This window comes from Oppia nitens, unplaced genomic scaffold (genome assembly GCF_028296485.1).
Source record: "Oppia nitens isolate AA-2021 unplaced genomic scaffold, nextdenovo-longstitch-racon4-pilon3 scaffold2_pilon_pilon_pilon, whole genome shotgun sequence".
Lineage (NCBI taxonomy): Eukaryota > Metazoa > Arthropoda > Arachnida > Sarcoptiformes > Oppiidae > Oppia > Oppia nitens.
Genome location: NW_026533210.1, coordinates 2,798,202 through 2,822,606, shown reverse-complemented (window position 1 = coordinate 2,822,606; position 24,405 = coordinate 2,798,202). Strand labels below are relative to the sequence as shown.

At 25.6% G+C, this 24,405-nt stretch overlaps 4 protein-coding genes across 4 annotated transcripts in view; 2 read left to right on the top strand and 2 right to left on the bottom strand.

Annotated features, from left to right (window-relative positions):
- Positions 1 to 24,405, top strand: part of LOC128956278 (40S ribosomal protein S3-A-like) — a 195,722-nt gene that overhangs the window by 56,170 nt on the left and 115,147 nt on the right. The gene's annotated exons all lie outside the window — the stretch shown is intronic.
- Positions 304 to 17,271, bottom strand: LOC128955597 (uncharacterized). Its single transcript, XM_054301270.1, has 4 exons — positions 16,712 to 17,271; positions 15,098 to 16,646; positions 13,308 to 14,101; positions 304 to 344 (listed from the first exon to the last, which is right to left on the bottom strand). Exons 1-4 carry the CDS (start codon positions 17,142 to 17,144, stop codon positions 304 to 306), a joined length of 2,817 nt encoding a protein of 938 aa, XP_054157245.1. The 5' UTR covers positions 17,145 to 17,271.
- Positions 17,624 to 19,749, top strand: LOC128956268 (guanine nucleotide-binding protein-like 1). The gene has a single exon (XM_054301962.1). The coding sequence runs from the start codon at positions 17,856 to 17,858 to the stop codon at positions 19,707 to 19,709; it is 1,854 nt and encodes a 617-aa protein (XP_054157937.1). The 5' UTR covers positions 17,624 to 17,855; the 3' UTR covers positions 19,710 to 19,749.
- On the bottom strand, positions 20,859 to 22,499 carry LOC128956275 (sorbitol dehydrogenase-like). Its single transcript, XM_054301968.1, has 3 exons — positions 22,098 to 22,499; positions 21,679 to 22,003; positions 20,859 to 21,582 (listed from the first exon to the last, which is right to left on the bottom strand). The coding sequence occupies exons 1-3, from the start codon at positions 22,189 to 22,191 to the stop codon at positions 20,928 to 20,930; spliced, it is 1,074 nt and encodes a 357-aa protein (XP_054157943.1). The 5' UTR covers positions 22,192 to 22,499; the 3' UTR covers positions 20,859 to 20,927.

Here is a 24,405-nt window from a genome sequence, read left to right as displayed (position 1 = left end):
CAAACATCAAGATAAGGCGTATATAATAGACATATCGGTCCCACTAACACATAAATTACAGGACACGCATAGTGAGAAACGTCGGAAATATACAGACTTGGCCTATGAGATGAATAAGATGTGGCGCATTAAGAAAGTTGAAATAATACCTATAATACTGTCATCAATGGCCGTAATACCGAAAAATCTGGCCCTAAGTATGGAATCACTTCAAATCAGAAAAACTAAGATCTATGAAATGCAAAAAGCAGTGATACTTCAGAGTTGTAGAACAGTCAGAAAAGTACTAGATTTGAGTTGAATCTAACCAGTCGTGTCTCTGCCACCAAAAGTGGCCGACACAACTGTGATCACACCGGAACAACCGTGATATACAAAGATAATAATAATAATAATAATAATAATAATAATAATAATAATAATAATAATAATAATAATAATAATATATTTTTAATATATGTATAATTAAGTATTTAGTTTAAATTTAATTCTAATCATTAATTAAATATTACAAAATTAGACCAAAAGTTTTCATAGTCTGATTAAAATGTTATTGACTTTTAAGAGTATTAAATTAAATACAATCCACTATATATATTGCAGATTAAATATATATATGTAGATTAATTCAAAGCTATAATTCAAATAACAAATTTGTAATATAATCGGTGATAAATTATCTAATATTGGGTTAGAAACTCACAAAAAAAATATATATATATTAAGTTATTATTGTATTATAGATTATATAATTTATTTTGGACGTCCTTCGAAAATGTTCCCTATTTGAAATCTATTAATATAAAGTTATATATATATTATATTTATGATTTATTTTAAAGATTTAATAATACTAAAATACTCAGTGCAATTGTACATAAAATGTTTTAATGTATAGTTTATGTAAATATTGAATTATTGACTTTAAATAAATTAAATTGTAAAAAATTTGTGTTATAAAAATCTTTTAAATTATTTAGTAATATAAATAAAATTGAGTGTAATATTTTTTAAAAATATACAATTGATTTTTTTGTGTAACTTTTTTTTGTCAATATTGTAAATTACTATTGAGTTTATTTGTCAGCAAACAAATAAATTAATATCACTTTAAGGCAAATAAATTTGGTATTAATAATACAAAAGTTACTACAATTTTATAAAATATATTTTGTAAATATGTTATGTTATTTTTTTTTGAATTTATAAATAATGAAATAATAAATACTTGATTTATGATTATTATGATTATTAGAATATTCTTACAATGATTTTAATTAATTTGAATTTTTATGTTTTAATTGTTGTTAAATTGCATATAAATTATTAATGTCTATCATTAATGCCGATCGATTAACTTTATTTAATGTATATTCATTTGAAAGTAGTTAATACTATAAATAATAATTATAATGTAATTCAAATAAATAAAATTTATTTATAATAATTATAAATATTTGAATAAATTCAATATTTTTTCTTTCAGTTTAGTTTTAATACAATAAAAGAAAACAATAATTTTTTATTATTTATCTAAATAATTGATATGTTTGTAAATTACAAATAACATTTAATATGAAAATAAATAACATTTTGAATACAAAATTATACCTGTAGAATTAATATATAATAATATAGAAAATTACCAATATAAATAAGTTATCAATATAAATATTAAAATATTATTTTTTTATAGAAAAATTAATATTAAAATATACTACTTTTATTATTCATGTTTATATCATAATATTTTTTTAATGTTTGTATAATAATATGATAAAAAAGCTTTTTTAAAGCTTATTATTATTATTTATGTCATAAGAATTTTTTAAATTTTAATAAAGAACTTAATATTAAAAAAAAATTCCCAATAAAAATATGCGATGCCTTCCGGTTATACATTATTTTAATTTTATTTTGCTTTTATTATCAACTTTTCTTATAATAAACATTTATTTATATAATAAATATTTTTAATAATATTGTTTATCTACTGTAAAAGTATTTTAGAATTTAATATAAATTAATAATTTTTTTTGTCCACAAATATATCGTTTTAGAATAAAATTTAAAATATTTTATAACATACAGTATTTAATAAAGTACAGTATAATAATAGTGATAAATTAAATAACAAAAATTTATTTTTATAATAAATTATAATATTATTATAAATGAAGACATAATAACAACATATAATATACTAAATATTATTATATTTATAAACAAAAAATCTAATTATAATACAATAATAGAGTATTTAATATAACTTTTTATTAAACTTTATTCTGTCTTCTAGTTATTGTTGTCAATGTGATCACTGATCAGTAAAATAGTTTTTTATGAAATGATTTTAAAAACTATTTTTTTAAATTAGTCACTAAATTCATGCGCAAAAATTAATTTAATTTTGTTTTTTTCAAATAACACATGTACATAACAATTTGACCGTTATTTTAAAGTTTTTTTAAAATAATTAAAGTAAAAGTAATTTTTTAATTTTTTTGTGTAATAGATTTTAGTAATCTATGAAAATCGTAAAAGTTTGATATTTATAAGTTATTAGTTATAAAAACAATATAATAAACAGAAAAAATATTGTATATATACCTGTGTGTGTGTGTGTGTGTGTGTGTGTGTGTGTGTGTGTGTGTGTGTGTGTGTGTGTGTGTGTGTGTGTGTGTGTGTATGTGTTTGTGTCGGTATATTATCCATTACAAGATTAATGTCTACATAAAAATAAAGTATATATGCAGTACCGGTATAAAAATTATATATCTTATAGTTATATTAACACAATCTTATAATCTGTTAATTGAAATAATATCGATATGTTTTATAGACATATAATATGACAACAAAAACAAAAAAAGCTCTTTATTTCTGCAAACAAATACATTTTTTGTTTGTTTTCTTATATATATATCTTAATCAATATAGACAACAATGCATTCAATAACATAAATTTTAATGGATATTAATTATTGTACTATTGTTTGCTTAAATACATACCAATATAATAATGTATAGTAAATACAATAAATTTGTAATATTGTTTAATATTAATGTAATAATATTTATGTCTAGTAGTTAAAGTATTAATAAATATCATTAAACCTATGTACTAGACTTAATAAATATATTGAATAGATAATATAGTATAATTAACATAACTGTATATTTAACCTAACATAAAGTCAACAATATTTCTATATTACTGTAGGAAAATATTAATTAAACTAAAATTTATAATTCAAATTATTACTACTATAGTAGTCTGGTTTATAAGATTTGTCAATTTATCGACAATCATATCAAAAATTTTTGAATATAAAAGACATCTTATGTTAAAAAATATCAAATAAGTCTCTGTATTATTATTACTACTACTATTGTTGTTGTTGTTGTTGTTGTTGTTGTCTTATATCTTTCTCTTTTCAAAAAAATAAATACAAAATAAATAAAAGTTTGTATTATATGCTATAATGACACACTTGTTAGGTGTTTGAGATTCAACCGGAATTTTAATGCAAAGTGAGAGTTAGGTTAGACTCTAATCATAGAAAATAGTTCTCAAACGACTTGTTTTAAAATTAACATTTATTTACTTTAAAAAGACAAATATAATATATAGTATATTAAAGATTTATTTTTTTTATATATATAATACTTTATTTTGATAAGACATTTATTGTAAAGCTTACAGTAATATTTACTATCATATTATATATATATTGTATGTATGTGTGTGTAGTGTATAATATTATAGATTTGTTTGTTAGGTGTGTGTGTGTGTGTGTGTGTCTGTCTGTCTGTCTGTTTGTCTGTGAGTATGTTTATGAATACACTTGGGATCACTTTTTTCAAGTTTGATTTAAAACTATTTACAATAACATATTGCTTGTCTCTACAGTGTAATACAGTATTATTAATACTACATTATATATATATATATTATAAGATTATATAATATTATATTTATATAGTAAATGCACATAAAATCTCATTGCAAACAATTGATAATTTAAATTGTTTTCACACTTTCACTGTTTTTATTTTCAAACAAATAAGTGAAAATTAATAATGTTTACAAATGACTACATTTAAGAATAGTGTGAATACAATGAATTGAATAAATAATATTATTTTTCAAATTATATTATTGATAATAATATTATAGAAACTTTTACATCTAAAATAAACATTTTTTTCCTATGAATTTAATTTAAGTACAATGAACTTCTATACAATGGATTAGTTTTATAGAAATTGTTTATTTATATATATACGGTATATATAATTAATAAAATGCTAACTATAATAAAATACAGTATAAATGTAATGAATAATATTAATGCTAAAATTATAATTACAAAAATTTATACAATTCAATATATTTCTTAACGAAAAAATAACCAACCAACTATTTACATTTCATTATTTTTAAGCATAATTAATTAAAATAAAATAAGTCATTAAGGAAATTGTACACTCGGGGCAATCAATAACAATACCATAGATTGTATAATGTTTTACACACACAAAAAACATATATTTAAACCATCATTATTATTATTATTTAATTTATTATTATATCAAGTGTAATGTCTATGTTTTGGATATATTTGACATAACCATGAGTTAGAAAAGTGTGTGTATGTGTGTGTGACATAAATTTCAAGTGATTTAATTAATATGTTTGACATATGTTTTTGTCTCATAATGTATAAACCTTTGACTTTTATTTAATGTAACATTTAGCTAATAATAATTGATTGAATCTTTTAATATTTTAAGACATTTGTTTTGTCTGTTTGTTTGTCTGTCTGTCTGTCTGTATGCGTGCACATTTCATCAACAACCATATTTTAATTCAAATGTAAAAATGTATTGTTTTATTTTCATTTTTTATTGAAAGCAATGTTATTTCTATGGGAAATTTTAAATGATTATTGAGCTCAGTTAGGTTTTATGGACAGGTAGGCAGGTGCTGTGTAATAACATTTTGCTATATTATATGAGTCATAGAGCACCGGGAGGTTAGCTACCTGTGCTAAGTTTTTGTAAAATTTTCTCAAATACAAAAATTTTCAATCTGTATTAAAATTTTCAATTTTTATTGAAATCAATGTTATTTCTATGGGAAATTTTAAATGATTATAGAGCACTGGTAGATTTTAGGCTCAGGTAGGCTGATGTAGTGTAACTATATTTTGCTATATTATATGAGTCATAGAGCACCGGGAGGTTAGCTACCTGTGCTGTTTTTGTAAAATTTTCTCAAATACAAAAATTTTCAATCTGTATTAAAATTTTCAATTTTTATTGAAAGCAATGTTATTTCTATGGGAAATTTTAAATGATTATAGAGCACTGGTAGATTTTAGGCTCAGGTAGGCTGATGTAGTGTAACTATATTTTGCTATATTATATGAGTCATAGAGCACCGGGAGGTTAGCTACCTGTGCTAAGTTTTTGTAAAATTTTCTCAAATACAAAAATTTTCAATCTGTATTAAAATTTTCAATTTTTATTGAAAGCAATGTTATTTCTATGGGAAATTTTAAATGATTATAGAGCACTGGTAGATTTTAGGCTCAGGTAGGCTGATGTAGTGTAACTATATTTTGCTATATTATATGTCATAGGGCACAGGGAGGTTAGCTACCTGTGCTAAATTTTTGTAAAATTTTCTCAAATATAAAAATTTTTCAATTTGTATTAAAATTTTCAACTTTTATTTAAAGCAATGATATTTCTATGGGAAATTTTAAATGTATATTGAGCTCAGGTAGGTTTTGAGGACAGGTAGACAGATGTTGTGTACTTACATTTTGCTACATTGTGTGTCACAGGGCACCGGGAGGTTAGCTATATATGCTAAATTTTTGTAAATTTTTTCAAATGCAAATTTTTTTTGCAAAAATAATTAAATTTTCAATTTGTGTTAAAATAATTTAAATATATATAAAAATCTAAAATTTTTCAAGAGTAGACTAAATAATGTGTATTGGTTTAGTAGTTTTGTTACATTAGGTTATGTAATAGTTGTATAGAAAAATTAAGTCTCATTCAAACTACTTATGATGAATATTTTAAAATTAGTAAAAGAATTGGACAGTTATACATGTTGCGCGGGACAATCTAGTTAAGTTTAAATGATTAATGAATCATTTATTGGAAATTTTATATACTACATAACTAATAAGTTATAGTTATTTTTGCCGGATTTTCACGAATTCCTGAAAGGAATACGTATATGCATTCTATAAGTCGGTCTGTCTGTCGGTCTGTCTGTCGGTCTGTCGGTCTGTCTGTCGGTCTGTCTGTCGGTCTGTCTGTCTGTCCCACGAGGACATAGGTTCGAATCCACTATCCGCTACAAATTTTTTTTGAATTTTTTTTTGTTTTTTTTCTTATTTAAGTTTATTTTTTAGGAAATTGAAGAAAATGGTGTCCAAAAATTAATTAAAAAAAATTTTGAATTTTTTTTTGAATTTTTTTGAATATTGATTTTTTTCGTTTTTAAGTTTATTTTTTAGGAAAATAGTAGTTTATTTTGTAATACTGAATCATTTGATACCCCACATGACTATAGTTGTTTATTTTGTCATACTAAATCGTTTGATACTCTACATAACTATAGTTGATTTTATTTTATCATACTGAATTTAATTATTAATTATGATTAGGAATTCGTGTGGAAATGCTTTCTAGCATTCTCAACTGGTTTTTATTGAATTATCAATAATTTTATTAACACATTTAAACTAATAATTATTTTTTGTTTCATTTTATATTATAGTATATTAGTTATAATAATATGAAATTAAAATTGTGATATGTCAACTTGGATTGGTTTTTTGAATTATTCAATTATTAGTTGTGTTTGACATAAATTTATATCTTACCGTAAAATCGTGTTTTATTTCCCATATGGAATTCAAAAATAAAAATATCATTTTCATACGGTAAAAAACCATCCCTGGTAATAATTAAATAGTAAATTATTATACAAAGTAAAAAACTATATTTTTCATATAGTATAAAAAACTCGCATTATTCCCCATGACTTTGACATTTCTATATAAGATAAAAACATGATTTTACGGTAATTGTATGATATATTAGAATTTTATTTGTCATCCAAATGTATTCATTAAAACTGTAAATAACATGATTTTGATTTAGTGATTAATTTGATTTCTCAAGACATTAGCAAATTTGGTTACATTAAGACAATAAAACTAATTTGATTTATCGGAAACACATACACAATATATATATATATATATACTGTATATAAATAGATACAATATATACCATTATTATAAACCATTAGATATCATTTGCATTTATCCTTTAATCTATTTTTGTTCAGATTCTATAAGACAATCACCGGATATATTATATCCAAAAAATACAATTAACTATTTTGAGAAATAATGTGAATGAGAGATACTTAGAGAGAGAGAGAGAGAGAGAGAGAGAGAGAGAGAGAGAGAGAGAGAGAGAGCAAGTATGACAGTAATAGATTACTTTTACCAAATGAATCGATAATGACTTTTCAAAATAAAACAATTGTTAATATGCCTCTCAAATACTGCAAAGAAAAAAATATAGTAACCAAATAGATACGGAATAATTATTATTTTAATTTTGTTAATTCATCCATTAACTATTTATTTATCTTATCGTAGTATTAATTAATTAAATTTATTTATAGTGATATAACTCAATATTATATGCATTGCAAACACATATTATCCATCACTATTATAGTAATTTATTTTTTATTATATTGATTAGTCGAAATAATTAATATATTTAGAGCAATAAATTTATTTCAATTTTTTAATAGTTATATGAATATAGCAAGTAATGATATATAATTAATTAATTAAAATATTTTTTTATGTGTTAAGTGTTTCAATGGAAATGTTTAGAAAATAATTTTAATTTTGTTTTTATCTATTTATAATTTGGTATAAAAAATGTAATATAAAATTAGATAAATATAATTAAATAATCAATTGTTTGTATATAATAAATAATTGTTTTAATTTGTTTAGTTAATACAAACAACCAATGAATATATTAATATTATCAATTATAAATATTATTAAAAATATATTATTTTTTAATATAACAAAAAAATAATTTATTATTAATTTATAACAAATATAACTATCACCATAGTTTTATATTGTTAACTATTGAATACTATAGACTATAGCTATCATAATATAGATAGTAATCCAGTCAATCATAATTAATCTAATTTTTTTTAGTCACTCTACTCACAAATTCATTTATTTGTTGCTATTGTGTGGTCATGTAATCTATAATCAATATATTGAATAAAAGAGTTTTTATCATTACTATAGATATTATTATTATTATCAGTAATAGTACAGTATTTTCAATATATATCAGTGATTCAATTATCATTTTGTGCACTGTATTGATATAGCATTTATTTGATTAAACTATAATTATTAAAACAGTATAATTTAATAACTGATGTAATAATATAATATATATAAAAATTTTATAAATAGTAAGTAGAAAATTAAACAAAATTTTCAATAATAATATATTTATAAACTAAAAATTTAATTGATTCTACATTTACTATTACTATTAAGCTTATTATTATACTGTTGTTTATATGATATAAAGTATTTAAATATAATTTATAAGAATTAAGTATAGGGTTAATAAATTTACCCCACATGAGATTAATACATTTCAGTTTTACCCCCCCCCCTCCCCCCCTCCACCAGATTTTTTAAAAATTTAAAAATATTGACTTTATATATTAATATAAATTTTTAAAAAATAATAATTTACTAACTATTTACATAGATATGTTATAGTCTATAACTTATAAGTCTAAGACTATAAGCTATAGTAAATTGATAAAAATAGAATTTAGTAATATTATAACTGTAAGTAATTTAAAACTTTGATAATTTAATTAAGAAAACAATTACAGTTATGTTTAGTTTATTTTTATTTCATTATACTTTATATACTATATATATATTATATATATAGAAATAACACAAATACATTAGCGATAAATATATATATATATATATATATATATATATTAATAAATAGTATCCAATAATTTATAATTATCTGTCGTTAAAAATATTAGTTTCATATAATTTCCTTAATACCCGATCCGATCGACAACAACAACAACAAAATATTTCTACACTATTATGAGTATACGATTTAATTTGAGATTTTTGTGTGTATTTATTATCAAATCCTATTCCCCCAGAGATAACACTATAGTATATGTTAATGATAGAATTATTAATGTCTTTTATGTAATAATAATAATAATAAAATATTGTATAAATTATTAGATTGTATAATACAATTTGTATTATATTAAATATTTAGCGGTAATATGTTTCGTTAAATTAAAACCAAAATCATTAATAATTATTATATATATATATATATATATGTGATATATTCTTATTATTAAATAATAATATTGATAATAATACAATGTATATTTTATATCATTTATTTTATTTAATGCATTTCATATTAATACCAGTATAAAAAAAATAAAAAATATTTGTAATCTAAATGTGAAATCTAATATAGAGACTTATTTTTATTATGATACCCACATACTATACATGAGTATATGATCAAAAATCAAATATATACAGTATAAGCTTTTTATAATAGTACATTATATTTCAATATAATATTTAGATTAATAAATCTAAAATGTCAATTATATTAAATATATATATATACAATGTATGAACTATATTTGACCCAAACATATGTATAATAGTATGGTATAATATGCTATATTATTGACTTAACATACAATCAATAAATAAATAACATCATCAAATATGACAAACTTTTGTGTCATACAAAAAAAAATCTAAAAATTTTCATACCATAGTATACTGTATATAGCATAATATATCACAGAATATTCTTATATTACAAACAATATTTTTTTCTACACCAATAAATTGTCTGAATTTTGTATTTTTACTATTAAATAGAAAATTATTTATATATTTTCTTTGTATATCTATTTATCTATTTCTCTGCCTTTTTTTGGGTTATTTTCTTTACTTTGTTAAACATTTTCATTATTTTCACTATTATTATTATTATACTCAACTATAACAATGTATAAAAAAAAAATCTTTATTGAATTCATTGTATACAATAATGAACAAAAAAGAGAAAAAAAAATGCAAAATATGAAAATCATTGACAAAAGTAAATCATTGGCAAACAATTTATACATTGAATTGTAAATCACTGAAACATTTACTCTATAAATTGAAACCTATGTAATGTGTTTTTTTTATAAATATTTTTATAGATTCAACTACTATTAATAAGATTTTGTTTGTTAAAATAATGTATGTTTTTAACTTATTTTTTTAAATAAAAAAAACAAAATACAAGCAGTTTTAATAGTAGTATTAGTTTTGATGGCATATCAAGGTAACACCCACTTTATGATAGCATAATAAACTGTAAATACGGATATAATATAGCACAGTAAACAACAGTAGATTATAGTATTTTTAATATTATTATTAAAAAAATACTTTTTTATAAAAAAATTGATTTTATATCATTGAATTTACTATACTGTTAGTATAAAGGTATTATATAATCCTATAGAAAAACAAAATTGAAAAACATTGGATTTGTCTATAAAAAAACAATTGTAAAGCAATTAGTATTATTTAACATTTGGTAAACAATATTAATAAAATTACTGTATTTTAAAAAACATATAACTACTAGACATCAATCAACTTGTATTTTATACAAATGTAGTGAAAAACAAGAAACCTATAGTCATCGAGAGATTAAATCATTTAATCTAAACGTTTAATTAATTTGATACCCAATTTTGAAATCAATTAATGATATGCTAAATATATTGATATATATACTGTACAATATATACTTAGTATATATATATATATATATATATATATATATATATAGTTAAAGAGAAAATCAATTATTTTAATCGCAACAAAACTAAATGATTAAACTGGGTTTATAAGGGATTCAAAGGACATTTAGTGAAAAACAATTCAATAGTATTTGAGATAAAATGCAACTAAGTTTGTAAATATATATTTTTTCACATAAAACTTATACATATACTGTATATACTAAAATATATAATATTTTATTATATATTAAACAGTAACCTTAGGTCATTGACCTATGAATTATATACAGTCAGAGGCACTACTAAGGTGTTACTACTTTAAGATTAAATATCTCAATTTAGTACCAAAATTATAATCTTGATGATTTTTTTTATAAAATAGGTTGAATCCCTTCCCCCCTGATTGATGAAATTATAAATAAAAAAAAATTAAAACTAAAATTATATTAAATAAAATTCTAAAATTGCATATTTATGGTAAAAAAATAATATTTTAAAAGTAAAATTTTGACTGTTTTTTGAAAATGAAAAATAAATTAATTCTTAATATTATCATAATCAAAATTTATTAGTATTTTTTTCTCAATTATTAATTATTAACTAACAGAAATACAAATAGATTTGAGTAATAAACTACTATAAATTGTTTTAAAAACTATTTTTTTGATATATTAATGATATCATTGAAAAAGTAATTAACCTTTTTTGTTGATTGAAAATAGGGTTAAATACTTTTAAACGTTTTTATTATTAGAAAAAATAGTGCTTTTAATATTTTATTTAATATAACTTTAGTTTAAAAAAAAATTATCATTTATAATTTTATCAACCTATTACTTTAATCAAAGTTTACAACAGTACAGACAAAGTTTAAACAACAACTAAAAATCATATTTGGTTTAATAGATATTTAATCTTAAAAGTGGTAAAGTTAGTCGTGTCTCTGTCTGTATATAAGTCTCTGTCTTATATTTATATATTGATAACAGTATGTGAATCTCCTTATATAATAGCCTACATATAATGTATATATAAGTCATACTCGATAGTAATGACTGGCAATTCATCGACTGTCAGATAAGAGATTACTATTTCTTTGCTATGATTTCCTCAAATCTCTATCCATTTGTATTGATATAATCCAAATGGACTATCAAATCGATGGCTTGTCTTTTCAATCAATTATATATTTGCAATACAATCGTATAATTTATATATGAATTGAGTTTATTTATGCAAAAAAATTTATAATTAACTAACTAACTATTCATTAGAATAAATAAATTTTCATTTGATAATTGTTTGCATATGTTAGATATAGTAATAATAATAACAACAAATAATAGTAATATTTAATTATTATTATTATTAAAATACAATTAAAACATAGGTTACATAAGTATACTATATAGTATATAGTATACAGTATATATACAATATAATCCAGATATATTTTATGGAGTAGAAAAAACAAATAATTTGTGGACAATGTTTTTCACTGCACAGTTGACTTCACATGTAATAAAATAGACATTAAAGCATTAAAGTTGTATATACAGTAATATACAAATACAAACTATCCATTGGACTAAATAAATTTTGTTGTTGTTGTTGAGTAATATCAACGTATTATTATATATTGTTTAGGCGATGAAAAAAAATTTATGATTGTTTTTTCTGTATTCAACAATTACTATCATAAATATATTTTTAATGTTTTTTATAAGAAAATAAATTTTTATTGCTAACTATAAACAGTCTTTTAAATGTGATAACTATGAAAACTTTTCAAACCATAAGTATACCGAAAGAAAATAGATTTTTATTTTGAAAATAAATTTTATAATCCGATACATTACAATATTAAAATAATTTTTAAAAATTAATAAATTTAAAACTACTAATTTTTTTAAATTCAAACCAATTTTATTTTTTTTAATAATAATAATTTTAATACTTAGAAATTTCAAATACACTATAGAAAACATTGAAAACTTATTGTAGTTTTCAATAAATTATATTAAGTAATTCAAAAATTTTATTGCATATACAATAAATTGCAAAATTGTTTATGTTTTTTTTAAGTTAATATCACACACGATAGATAAAATTATTAAATTTAATACAAATATACAGTATTATTGTAAGCAAAATATAAATATATACTGTATATTAAAAATTTATTTATACAAATTAATGTATATGCGTGTAAAATAACAAACAATATAAGTTAGTTTAAAAATATCTAAATTAATAAGTTAGTAATGATAACAATCACATAATCATTACCATCACTGATAACGCTTATGTATATATTTTTATGACTAGTCTATTAAATTGTTAAAAATGACAAACAATAGGATCAGTTCAGTGACTAACGTAAGGAGTGCCTCATAGAGAAACTTTGGACACAATACGCTCCAAATAAATAAATGATTTTGTAATGCAATGGTCACCGACATGTCAAACAAAACGGTAGCGAATCGGGCCATCAATAGTATATTGATTATTGAACGCAACTGTTGTCCCGATGTCTTGTAAACCGGTTTCGGTCGGCTGTCGCAGAATCGTATGAAAAACATCAAAATCCAGTAGACGTACAGCGAATAGACACTGATTATCATGAATATGGTAGCAAAAAATGGTTGATAAGAGTCCAGACCGATGAAAGCGGGCGACACGTCTATTGTGGACAACGTATTAGAGTTACCGGCGCTATAAAAGGCACTTTGAGCGAAACACAGGTATGTGACTAACAATGACAGGCGGTATGAATCGTCACGACCTTTGAGCGCATAGTTGACCAACTTTTCCAGTCCTATATTAATGGTCAGCAGTGGTATGTTATGTACTTTGAAAAATAGGGCCGATAGTAGCACCCAAACGGTGCAAATAGTGCGTAGCGTAATGTTGGTGACCGGTTTGACATCGGAACTAGAGAAGTCCACTTTGAGAAAATCGAGGAAAGGTATGTTGAAATTAAAGTCAAACAGTTTGCTCACACGCTTTAAAAATGACTCTATGATTATGAGATAGACGTGAAAGAAAACTATTTTGGCTCTGATGGGGGTCTCAACGTTGAAATAGGGTATCCTCACTGAGCTTACACTACCGACACCGCTCCTGTATTATAAGATAACACAAAACAAACATTAATATTTTGGTTGACTTAGTTATATACAAATAGTGTAATATAGTGTATATATATATAATCGAAATAACATTAGATAATATACAGTATAAAACTTTATCATATCTATAGTACAGTACATGATCTATATATAATAGAAAAATCATTTCAACCCTTATTTACACAAAATTTCTTATACATATATATATTCTGTAAATATTTAGTATTATATATCATAACATAAATAATACACGAAATCTTAATATATAAGTATATTCTTGTACTATATTTATATATAATATCATATAAAGTGCTTTATATTATATATTTTAGTAAATACAAACAAAATTTAGTTTCTACTGTACATATAATATACAGTATATATTACATGTACAGTACATTATATAAAATTTATAAATATAACTTTAATACAAACATTATCTTTATAAGAGCATTACCGTAAATAATGGTATTTAATTATTATGTAAATATTTAAAAATGTTTTATTTTTTGTAAATATTAATTTTAAAAATTTATAAATCTAATTTCTATTATATATTTCTATTATCTGATATTAACTAAATATCGATTATCTATTAGATAATTCATTATTTAAATACAAATAGCAATATTTAAATCATGTTTTCGCAATTTCTCTAATCATTATACAGTATAAATATACTATCAATTTGTCATTCAATGATTGCTGTATTGGCGATCAATATTTATGATATATTAATAATAAAAATAATAATAACAAAACTTACTATACATATAAATACTCTAGTGATCAAATAGCACTTATGATAATAAGTTTTTTGATGAAATTTCACATTATCATATAATATATATATATATAAAATCTTGAATTGATAACTATTGATATCAAACTATTAAAATATCAATTAACATAATAAACTTAACAAATTTCGTTTGATTTATTTTCTTTAAAAATATATAAAAAGATTTAACACAAACAATACACTTACCGATAGAGATAAACCCAAACGAGACCAGAGATGAGTAGACACTGTTGTTTGAAGAATCGTTTGGTGAACATGAGGTATGAGATGGCAATCAGCGAAACAATGACTAAAACAGTTAAAATCCGTTTGTTTTCAGTTTTGTTAAGCCATTCGCCGATATCGTAATCGTATAAAATGTTCCACTCATGAGTCATCTTAAGAAGTATCAGTATTAGTACAATAGCCAACACTTGGATCAAACTGTTATCGCGCAACGAGACAAATGGATCAACTAGTGAGCCAACTGTTTGATGAGTGTATCGGTAATGGTTTCGTACGGTAATCGCCAAATAGATGGCCACAAAACTTGAGGTCATATAATACCAGAAGTAGTGTTCGTTTTCAATAAAACTTGTCGACAATAAAAGTAAACAATTGAGTGCAACAATGATTATGGCAAACATTGTTTGAATGTCTTTGATTTTTGTAAATATCAATGAATTTCGGTTACAAAATTCGATGAATATAAAGCCGAATATCGACAAAATGGCAAATATTATCGAAAGTGTTAATAACGAGAAAAATGATTTTTCCGTAAATTTGGTCAATAATTGCATTTGTAATGAATCTATAAATTTATTATAGAGATCGGCAGTCGATTTATAATGAAATCCTGAATTAAATTTGTTATTATTATTTTCATCCGTAATCTTCGTATGAAATTTGAACGCTTTTTGAATTAATTGTCGATCACTGGGCGACAGATCAACAATCAAATCGCTAATATGCAGTGCATTGGCAAACATATGACACAATTGATTGTCTTTCTTCATGTTCATAGCATTCAATACATCTAACATTACTTTTCCCATACTTTTATTAGGCACTGGAACTCCTAAAAGTACCGAAAGTGTAGATGCAATGTCTACTTGACGTACACGTAACGCACGTTTCCCGAAACCGTTATATTCGCTGCTGGTCTTTGTCTTTTTGGTACTGAGAAACAACAGTGCAGTGTCTGTCTCTTGCGGAGTGTTTCCGCCGTGATTTCCGATATCAGTCATCCCGTGATCGCCTGTTATCACAATGAGATAAGGCTCCGACACGTCAGGTGCCGTGACGTTAGTGTAAATATTTTTAACTACAGAATCCATTTCGAGCAGCTTTTTGGGCATCAATCGCGAATGATAGCCGCCGTGTGAATGGCCGATATGGTCGACACCCAAGTAATGCATTATCATAACGTCCCAGTCGTTGAGTCGCTTCAATTCTTGGTCTACACAATAGGTAACATTAGTGTCCACTTCGGTATAATCGGTGGCAAAGAATGAAGACGTGCCGTTATATCTGTAAAACAGATTTGCGGGCAACAAATCAATCCAAGTTTCGTCACCGAAAAAATTGATCCGCTTTTTTGTTTTGTTCAAATTTTCAATTAAATTTTCGCCATTAAACTTATAGGCGCTTAAGTTCATTATGAAGTCCATGAATGACGGAAGGGTTCCGCTAATCATAGCTTTAATCCTCGGCATCGTTACCGTCGGTGTAGCCGATAAGGACACTAATCCAATACCTAATACGATTAAAACCAAATGTATTATTACTGAAATAAGACAACTGAACAACAGCTCGACATACCGTTAGTCTTGAGCAGAGTTTCGGTGAATGGCATCCGACAATCGGCACAGTTGGCCACGCGGTCATCACTGTTAGCCTCAGTTTTCATTAGTTTCGTTTTGTCAATAGATGGTATAAAATCGTGACGAAGTGCGTCGACAACCATCAACACCATCTTCGGAAACAACGGTTTAGTACGGCTTTCGGTAAGTCTTGGTTCACAGCGATCGGCAATTGTCCGGTAATTATCATCCGACTGTATAATACTGTAGGCTTTGCTTCTTTTGGCCACCGGGTTGTTGTTGTCGTTAACGCCGTCGTCGGCCGACTTGACATCGCGGGCGCCGAACAGTACGTCTTCGGCATTGAAAAAACTATAGGCAAACAACAGCATTGCCGCCAATTGGATGACCAAACAGATTACGGGTAACAATCTCTTCACTAACTTATTCATTATGTGTGGTCACACAACACACACACACCGGGCGGTGATGTCTTCAAAAATTATTTATGTTTTTTTTTTAATTAAATAATTACTAATATATTATCAGTCCGTCGATTAAAACACATAATCACTGATCACTGAAATCGCATCAAACACTGTGTTTTGAATTATTAATTGTAATAAAAAAAACAAAAACAAAATTAATTAAAATTAATTAAAATAAATAATAATAATAACATCAATAATCGTAATAATAATTATTATATTATTATTATTATCACATAATTTGTGTCACATTTTTTTTTTAGTTGGGGTGTAATCTTCAATACATTTATTAAAAAATACAATACAATTGTTTATACAAATAATTAAAAACAGTATTTAAATGTAATATTTTTACTGTAATTGAAATAAATAAATAAATAAATAATTAATTATTAAAAAAAACATTGCAATAAACATAGGGGTCGTTCACAGACAACGTTACGATAGACTATATTACATCTTAATATAACTGATTGACAATCGAGAAGAAGTGGATTTTATTTTATTTTTTGAGTTTAAAACGTATTGTAAACAAAATTTTCGTCAAAATTTTTTTCATCAGCAGAAAACACGCGTCAAAACTAAAGTCTAACAACACGTGTGTAACAACAACAACACGTGTAACAATTGTTTTTTCTGTGTGACCAACCATTGTCTGTCTGTCTGTCTGTAGCTATGCCTCAGGGAAGACGTAAAGTACCGTTTAGTACGAAACAAAAGAAACAACAGATTAAAAACAAAAGACAACAGAAGAAGACCGACGAACAACAGACCAAATTTGGTGGACATTCGGGTGGAGACGATAATGTTGTTGTCGTCGTCGACGACGACGACGATATAGACGATGACCAACTTGTTGGCGAATTGGATGAAGATATCGGCGCCACCGCCGCCTCAGCCACCGGTGGCAAAACTGTCAGACAAATCAATGTCCAGAAATGTGTCGACAGCAACAAAGATGTCAATCGCTATGCTCTTCATTTTTTTGACGAAACACCCGAAGAGCTGCAAAAGCGCCGCGAAGACGGTCGCAAACCGTTTGCTAAATTACCCGAATCAGCGCTAGAAGTGTCCGTTGAAGAGGTATTTACTGTTGGCGACGGTGACCAACATAATGGTCTCGATTTGCCGAAACGACCGAAATGGGACAACACTATGAGTACGAAACAACTTGAGGCCAATGAACAGAAATATTTTAGAAAATACTTGAACTCTATCACTAAATCCAACGAAAGGTTGAGTTATTTTGATCTAAATCTGGAGACTTGGCGCCAACTGTGGCGCGTCCTCGAGATGTCCGATATTGTACTCATGATTGCCGACATCAGGCATCCAGTGTTTCATTTTCCTCCGTCGCTATACAACTATGTGGTCAACGAATTAAAGAAAGACATGATTCTAGTCTTAAATAAAGTAGATTTAGTGGACTCATCGCTGATCATCGCGTGGACTCATTATCTAAAGAACAAGTTTCCCGAATTGCATGTCTTGGCGTTTGCGTCGTACGCTGGAATGAAAAGCAAAAGCAATAAGAAACGTATCGGTAAACTACGGATGGCGTCCAATGCGGCCAAATCTTTGCAAGAAGTTTGCCAAAAGATTTGCGGCCAAAAGGCAGACCTTACGAGTTGGCGCAACAAAATCGAAGAAGAACTGCATGAAGAAGTTACGGCATCCAGTCGTGATGACCACAGCGATGACGATGATGACGACGACACGAGTAATCCATTGAAGAAATGCGAACAGAAATTAGAAAAAGTGGATCTTCATTATTATGATCAAACGGAACGCTTCAAGGATGGTGTGGTCACTATTGGATGTGTTGGACATCCAAACGTTGGCAAGTCATCGCTATTGAACGCTATAATGGGCCGCAAAGTGGTCAGTGTTTCGCGAACTCCTGGCCACACAAAACACTTTCAGACGATATATTTGACGCCAACTGTCAAGCTTTGCGATTGTCCTGGTCTTGTCTTTCCATCGATGGCACCCAAAGAGCTACAAGTGCTGATGGGATGCTTTCCCATTGCACAGTTACGTGAGCCAAACAGCGCAATAGGATATTTAGCGCAACGAATCAATGTCCAGAGGAAACTACATCTACAGCATCCTAATGATGGCGGCGACCAGTGGTCAGCGTACGATGTATGCGAAGCTTGGGCTATAAAGCGCCGATTTTTTACAGCTAAAGCCGCCAGACCTGACGTTTATCGTGCGGCCAATCATTTGTTACGTATGGCACTCGACGGTCGGACACTATGTCTGGCATTTTATCCGCCAGACTATCTGAAAGACAGAAACACTATTTGGTCTAATCATTCGGACATCAAATTTATTGAACTGATTAGAGGACAGAAATTAATGGATTATGACTTATGGGACGATGAGTTGGCCGACAATAATGAATTGAAATATAAAAATATTAAGTCATCTCAAGATGAGGAAGAAGACGAAGAAGAGGAAAGTGATGAAGAGGTTACTGGAATTGCAACAAAAAGCAAGTTTTCTGTACTTCAAGAGTCTGATTAAGATAACAACTACAGTGAAGATATTTAATAATAATTATTAAAATCTATTAATTTTAATAACTTTATTATTTAAAACTACTTGTGATTTAAAAAACAAAATATATTTTTGTTAAAACAAATCAATTATTTATATATTACAATAAACTATATAAAAAAAGTCAAAAATTTGTTATACAATAAAATATATGTTACAAATCTATAAAACATATATATATATAATCTGTATATAAATAAAATGCTATTAAAAGTAGACAATAAATTCTGGTTCAAGTGGTCGATGTTCCCGTGTGAACGCCGAAAATAATTGACTATTTAATGACTGGTTTTGCGGTACATTTCTGATGACTGCACTGACAAACGCAATGTTAGCCTCATTAGTGAACAGTTGCTGAATCTCAATGAATCCCATATTGATAGTTGACCTACCGTTATGATTGACCACTACATATCCGATATCGCTTAACGGATCTTTTCGGTACAATATTAGCCGAAAGACAGTCAGATTTCCTATCATTATATTCTGTTCTAATCTACCCAACGGTATGTCCAATACTATCAGTGATCGATGGTTTTTATCAATTATATCCAAAGTCATTGTAGTCGTAAATTCATTGAATGCCGGTCTATGACTGCCACATATAATCCGGATTACGTACACATGTTTAGCCGTTTCAGGGATACAGTTGTCGAACAGTTTGTACCAGTTATGGGTCGACGATCTCAATAAATATACTGATATAAGTAAAATACCTCTAAATAGATATAATATGACAAAACCAATGATAGACAACAACAACAACATGTTATTATCATATATGATATCTTTGTCCACAAGTTTTTTGTTGTCTATGTTATCAATAAATAGACTTTTATCAACTGATTTTTAAAGTTATTTTAAATATTAGTAACTAAAATCACGAGCAAAAATTAATTTAATTGTATTTATTTTTTCAAAAAACACGTGCATAACAATACATATTTATTTTTTAAAATTTAATTGTTTACTACAATTACTTGTGATTTACAAAACAAAATATATTTTTTGTTAAAACAAATCAATTATTTATATATTACAATAAACTATAAGAAAAAGTTTAACAATTGTTATACAATAAAATATATTAGAAATGTATAAAATGAGAAACATATATATATATATAGTCTGTATAATAAATGTAATGATTATATAAGTGATACAATAAATTGTTTGTAAAATGCATTAGTTTTGTTCAAAACACTCGATCTGTACTTTGATGGCACCGGCCGTCGGCGAACTGGCCGTTTCGAAGGCGTCCAATGCCTGTTCAATGCGATATCGGTGAGTGATCAGTGGCTTAACATCAAGTTTGCCACTACCGACCAAATAGATGGCCAACGGGAAGCTGTGTCGATAACGTTTGATTCCCAATAGGTTTACTTCTCGACAAGCGGCCGATGCCAGCGAAACGGTAACTTTTCGATGATTGAGACCTACCATTACAACATTTCCGCCGTCTTTTGTCACATAGATGGCCAAATTGAGCGATGATTCAGCGCCGCTGCACTCGAGAGTGATATCGGGATTGGCTCCCAACAAACTGACCACTTCATCGGCCAGTGCTTCGGTGTCCAATTTGGTATTAATAAGCAATGTTTTTTCGATACCCATTTCTTTAGCAAATTTCAGCCGATTTTCGTTAATATCCAAAATGCAAACTTCTTGAGCGCCCAATGCCTTGGCTGCCAATGCTGTTAGCAGACCAACAGGTCCGGCACCAGTAACCATCACTCGTTGACCCGAGCCTTCGGTAATATTGGCTCTCTTGCAGGCATAGACGGCCACAGCTAACGGTTCCATGAGAGCGCCCTCAGCGTAGCTCATGTTTTCGGGTAGTCTGTTGTTAATAATTACATAACATTTCATTAATATCAATATTTTAGTTACTAATACTGTATATCTTCAACAACAACAACAAAAAACTATGACTTACTTATGACAAAATGCTGAGCTATGATTGTAGTATCGGCGAAGTGCACCACCAGTTGGCGGAACGGCATGAAAGGTAACGTCGGGACACAAGTTATAGAAGCCATCTTTGCACGTCTGACAGGCCATACAACCGACACCGGGCTCTACAGACACCCGATCGCCGACTTTCAGATTCTTGACCAGAGATCCAACTTTGACTATCGTAGCGCTGGATTCGTGTCCGGTAACAATCGGCTCATTGATAACCCATTTGTCAATCTTGCCGTCCTTCCAGAAGTGGACATCTGAGCCGCAAATTCCGACTGTATGTGAAGCCAATTGAACTTCTGTGACATTAAAATGAATGATATATTTAAAAAAATATTAATATTTTAGTTTTTCAATTCATTACAAATATTTTTTATTTGTCATTTCATTTACCATAAGCTTTGGGTTCTTCAGGCAGAACTGATTGTTCGACTCTCAAGTCGTTCTTCTTATGGATGACAACGGATAGATTGTCTCTTGAGTCCATTTCTTCTCTTAGTGTATATGAAGAAGTGTCCAAAAAAAACAAATTATAAATACAAAAATGTCAAAAAATATTTAAGATTGACTTTAACTTCAAGTTTTTGACGTTTGAAAATCAAACTTGAAGTTTACTATTATTTGTTTGTTTATAGCTTGAAAATTGCAATTGATTTTTATGAATCCCTGAGCTGGTACTCCTCATCCTTATATACTACAGAAACTTGTCTTTCAATTTTTTATTAAATACAAATCATGTGTGTGTTTGTTGTACACCTTTATCACAAAGTCGACAGCTTTCTCGCCCAATGGCACCGGTATTAATGTAGATGTCTTTCCCCAGGAATGCAAATATGATATATTTGGTATAAACAAGTATTCATGGGTTGGTTATACATGTTTTACATAGAATTGTTATCAAATCATCTCAATTTATTTTTTTTTTTAAATTTGATACAGTATTTGCTATAAAAAAATACCTAAAATTTTTTTTAATAAACACCAGTTTAAAAGTTTATTATTTAAATAAATTACTATTTTTTTCTTTATTATTTTTTTAAAAAAGGTACAATAATTTAAGGAGTTTAAGAAATACTGTAATACTTTTTTTTTATATACTAAATCTAACTAAAACAATACATTTTTACAAATACTAAAACAAACAGTAGGGTAAGTTTAATAAAATATTTTTGTTAGTTTGTAATTGTAATGAGATTTCTGTAGATAATTTTTATTTTATTTTTAAAATAAATATTAAACAAATTTCTTTATATTAAAATGTTATTGAAATAACAACACGTCATAATCGCTGTATATTTCAACAGTAGTTTCGACTGTAATAGTAATATTTGAAGGCATATTAGACTTGCGGTGTCCAATGTTATCAACTTTTTAAAATTTTATTTGTCATTTGATTAAATTAGTATTTTTATTAAATTTTTTAAAAAATAATATAATAAATTAAGTATTTATGAAATTAATTATTAAAATAAATGAATGTCTTATTTTATTTTGTGGAAACTTTCAATATATTACATATATATTGTTTATTACATGTATTAATAGGTGTAGTTTTAATGGAATTTACAACAAAATTATTTATAAATACAAACTCCAATAATACAAAGTTTTGTAGGAATTGTTTTAATTTATTTATAATAAAAATATTTCAAAAACATTATAAGTTATAATAAAAACATTTTAAGTAAGGGATATAACTAAACTATATTTAAAAAAATTGTTTTTAAGTTTTTTTTTATTAAAAAACTATACTAAATAAACATCCTAGTACATTAAAATTCCATATAATAGTAATATTATACTGTATTTATAATTGTGCTATTAATTTAGGAAATTATTAAATATTTTTATTATAATTTAAAAGTTTTATTACAGAAGCAATTAAATTAGTAAATTGTTTCTTTTAAATATAATTTTGTTTACTAATAATAATTTTTGATAAGTATAAGAAAATATTTATATTTATTTTATGAGTAACATATATTTACAATAATCACTCCAATAGATAAAATTTGTAATATTATAATACAATATATTTAACGTTTTATTTAAATTATGTTATAATAATATTAATATATATTGAATAATATGTATAATTAATATTTTTTTTATTAGATAACTCTCTATTTAGTTAAATTAATATTTTTTACCAAAGTTTGTTCAATTAGTAAATTTTTGTTGATAATTATAATTAATTAATAAATTTTGTTATATAAAAATAATTAAAAAAAAATTTAAAAATCAGTAATTATCATTAAGAATAATAAATAAATAAAATTATATAAAATTATTGCTTTCTCTTAATTTATCTATAATAAATTTTAAATATTAATAAATTGAAATGTTTGCATTGAATTAACTAATTTTAGTAAAATTTGTCAAAAAATAAATTATAATTTTTTTTGTATCAATAAATATAACAATATAAATACTGTCCTTAAAAAATAGATTCATCTGAATTTTTACATCACTACTTATTTATTATTAGTTAAATAAATAAATACAAAAAACATTATACGATATTATTTGGCAAAATACACACAAAATGTTAGATAAAAAAATATGTCATTAGTATTCAACAGAGATTTTATATTATACTTTAAATTGACTGACTTTTTAAAATTGTTAATACATTTGTAGTTTTTCAAGTATATACCAGTTTATACCCAAAATATCGAAAACCAGATAATTTGTTACACAT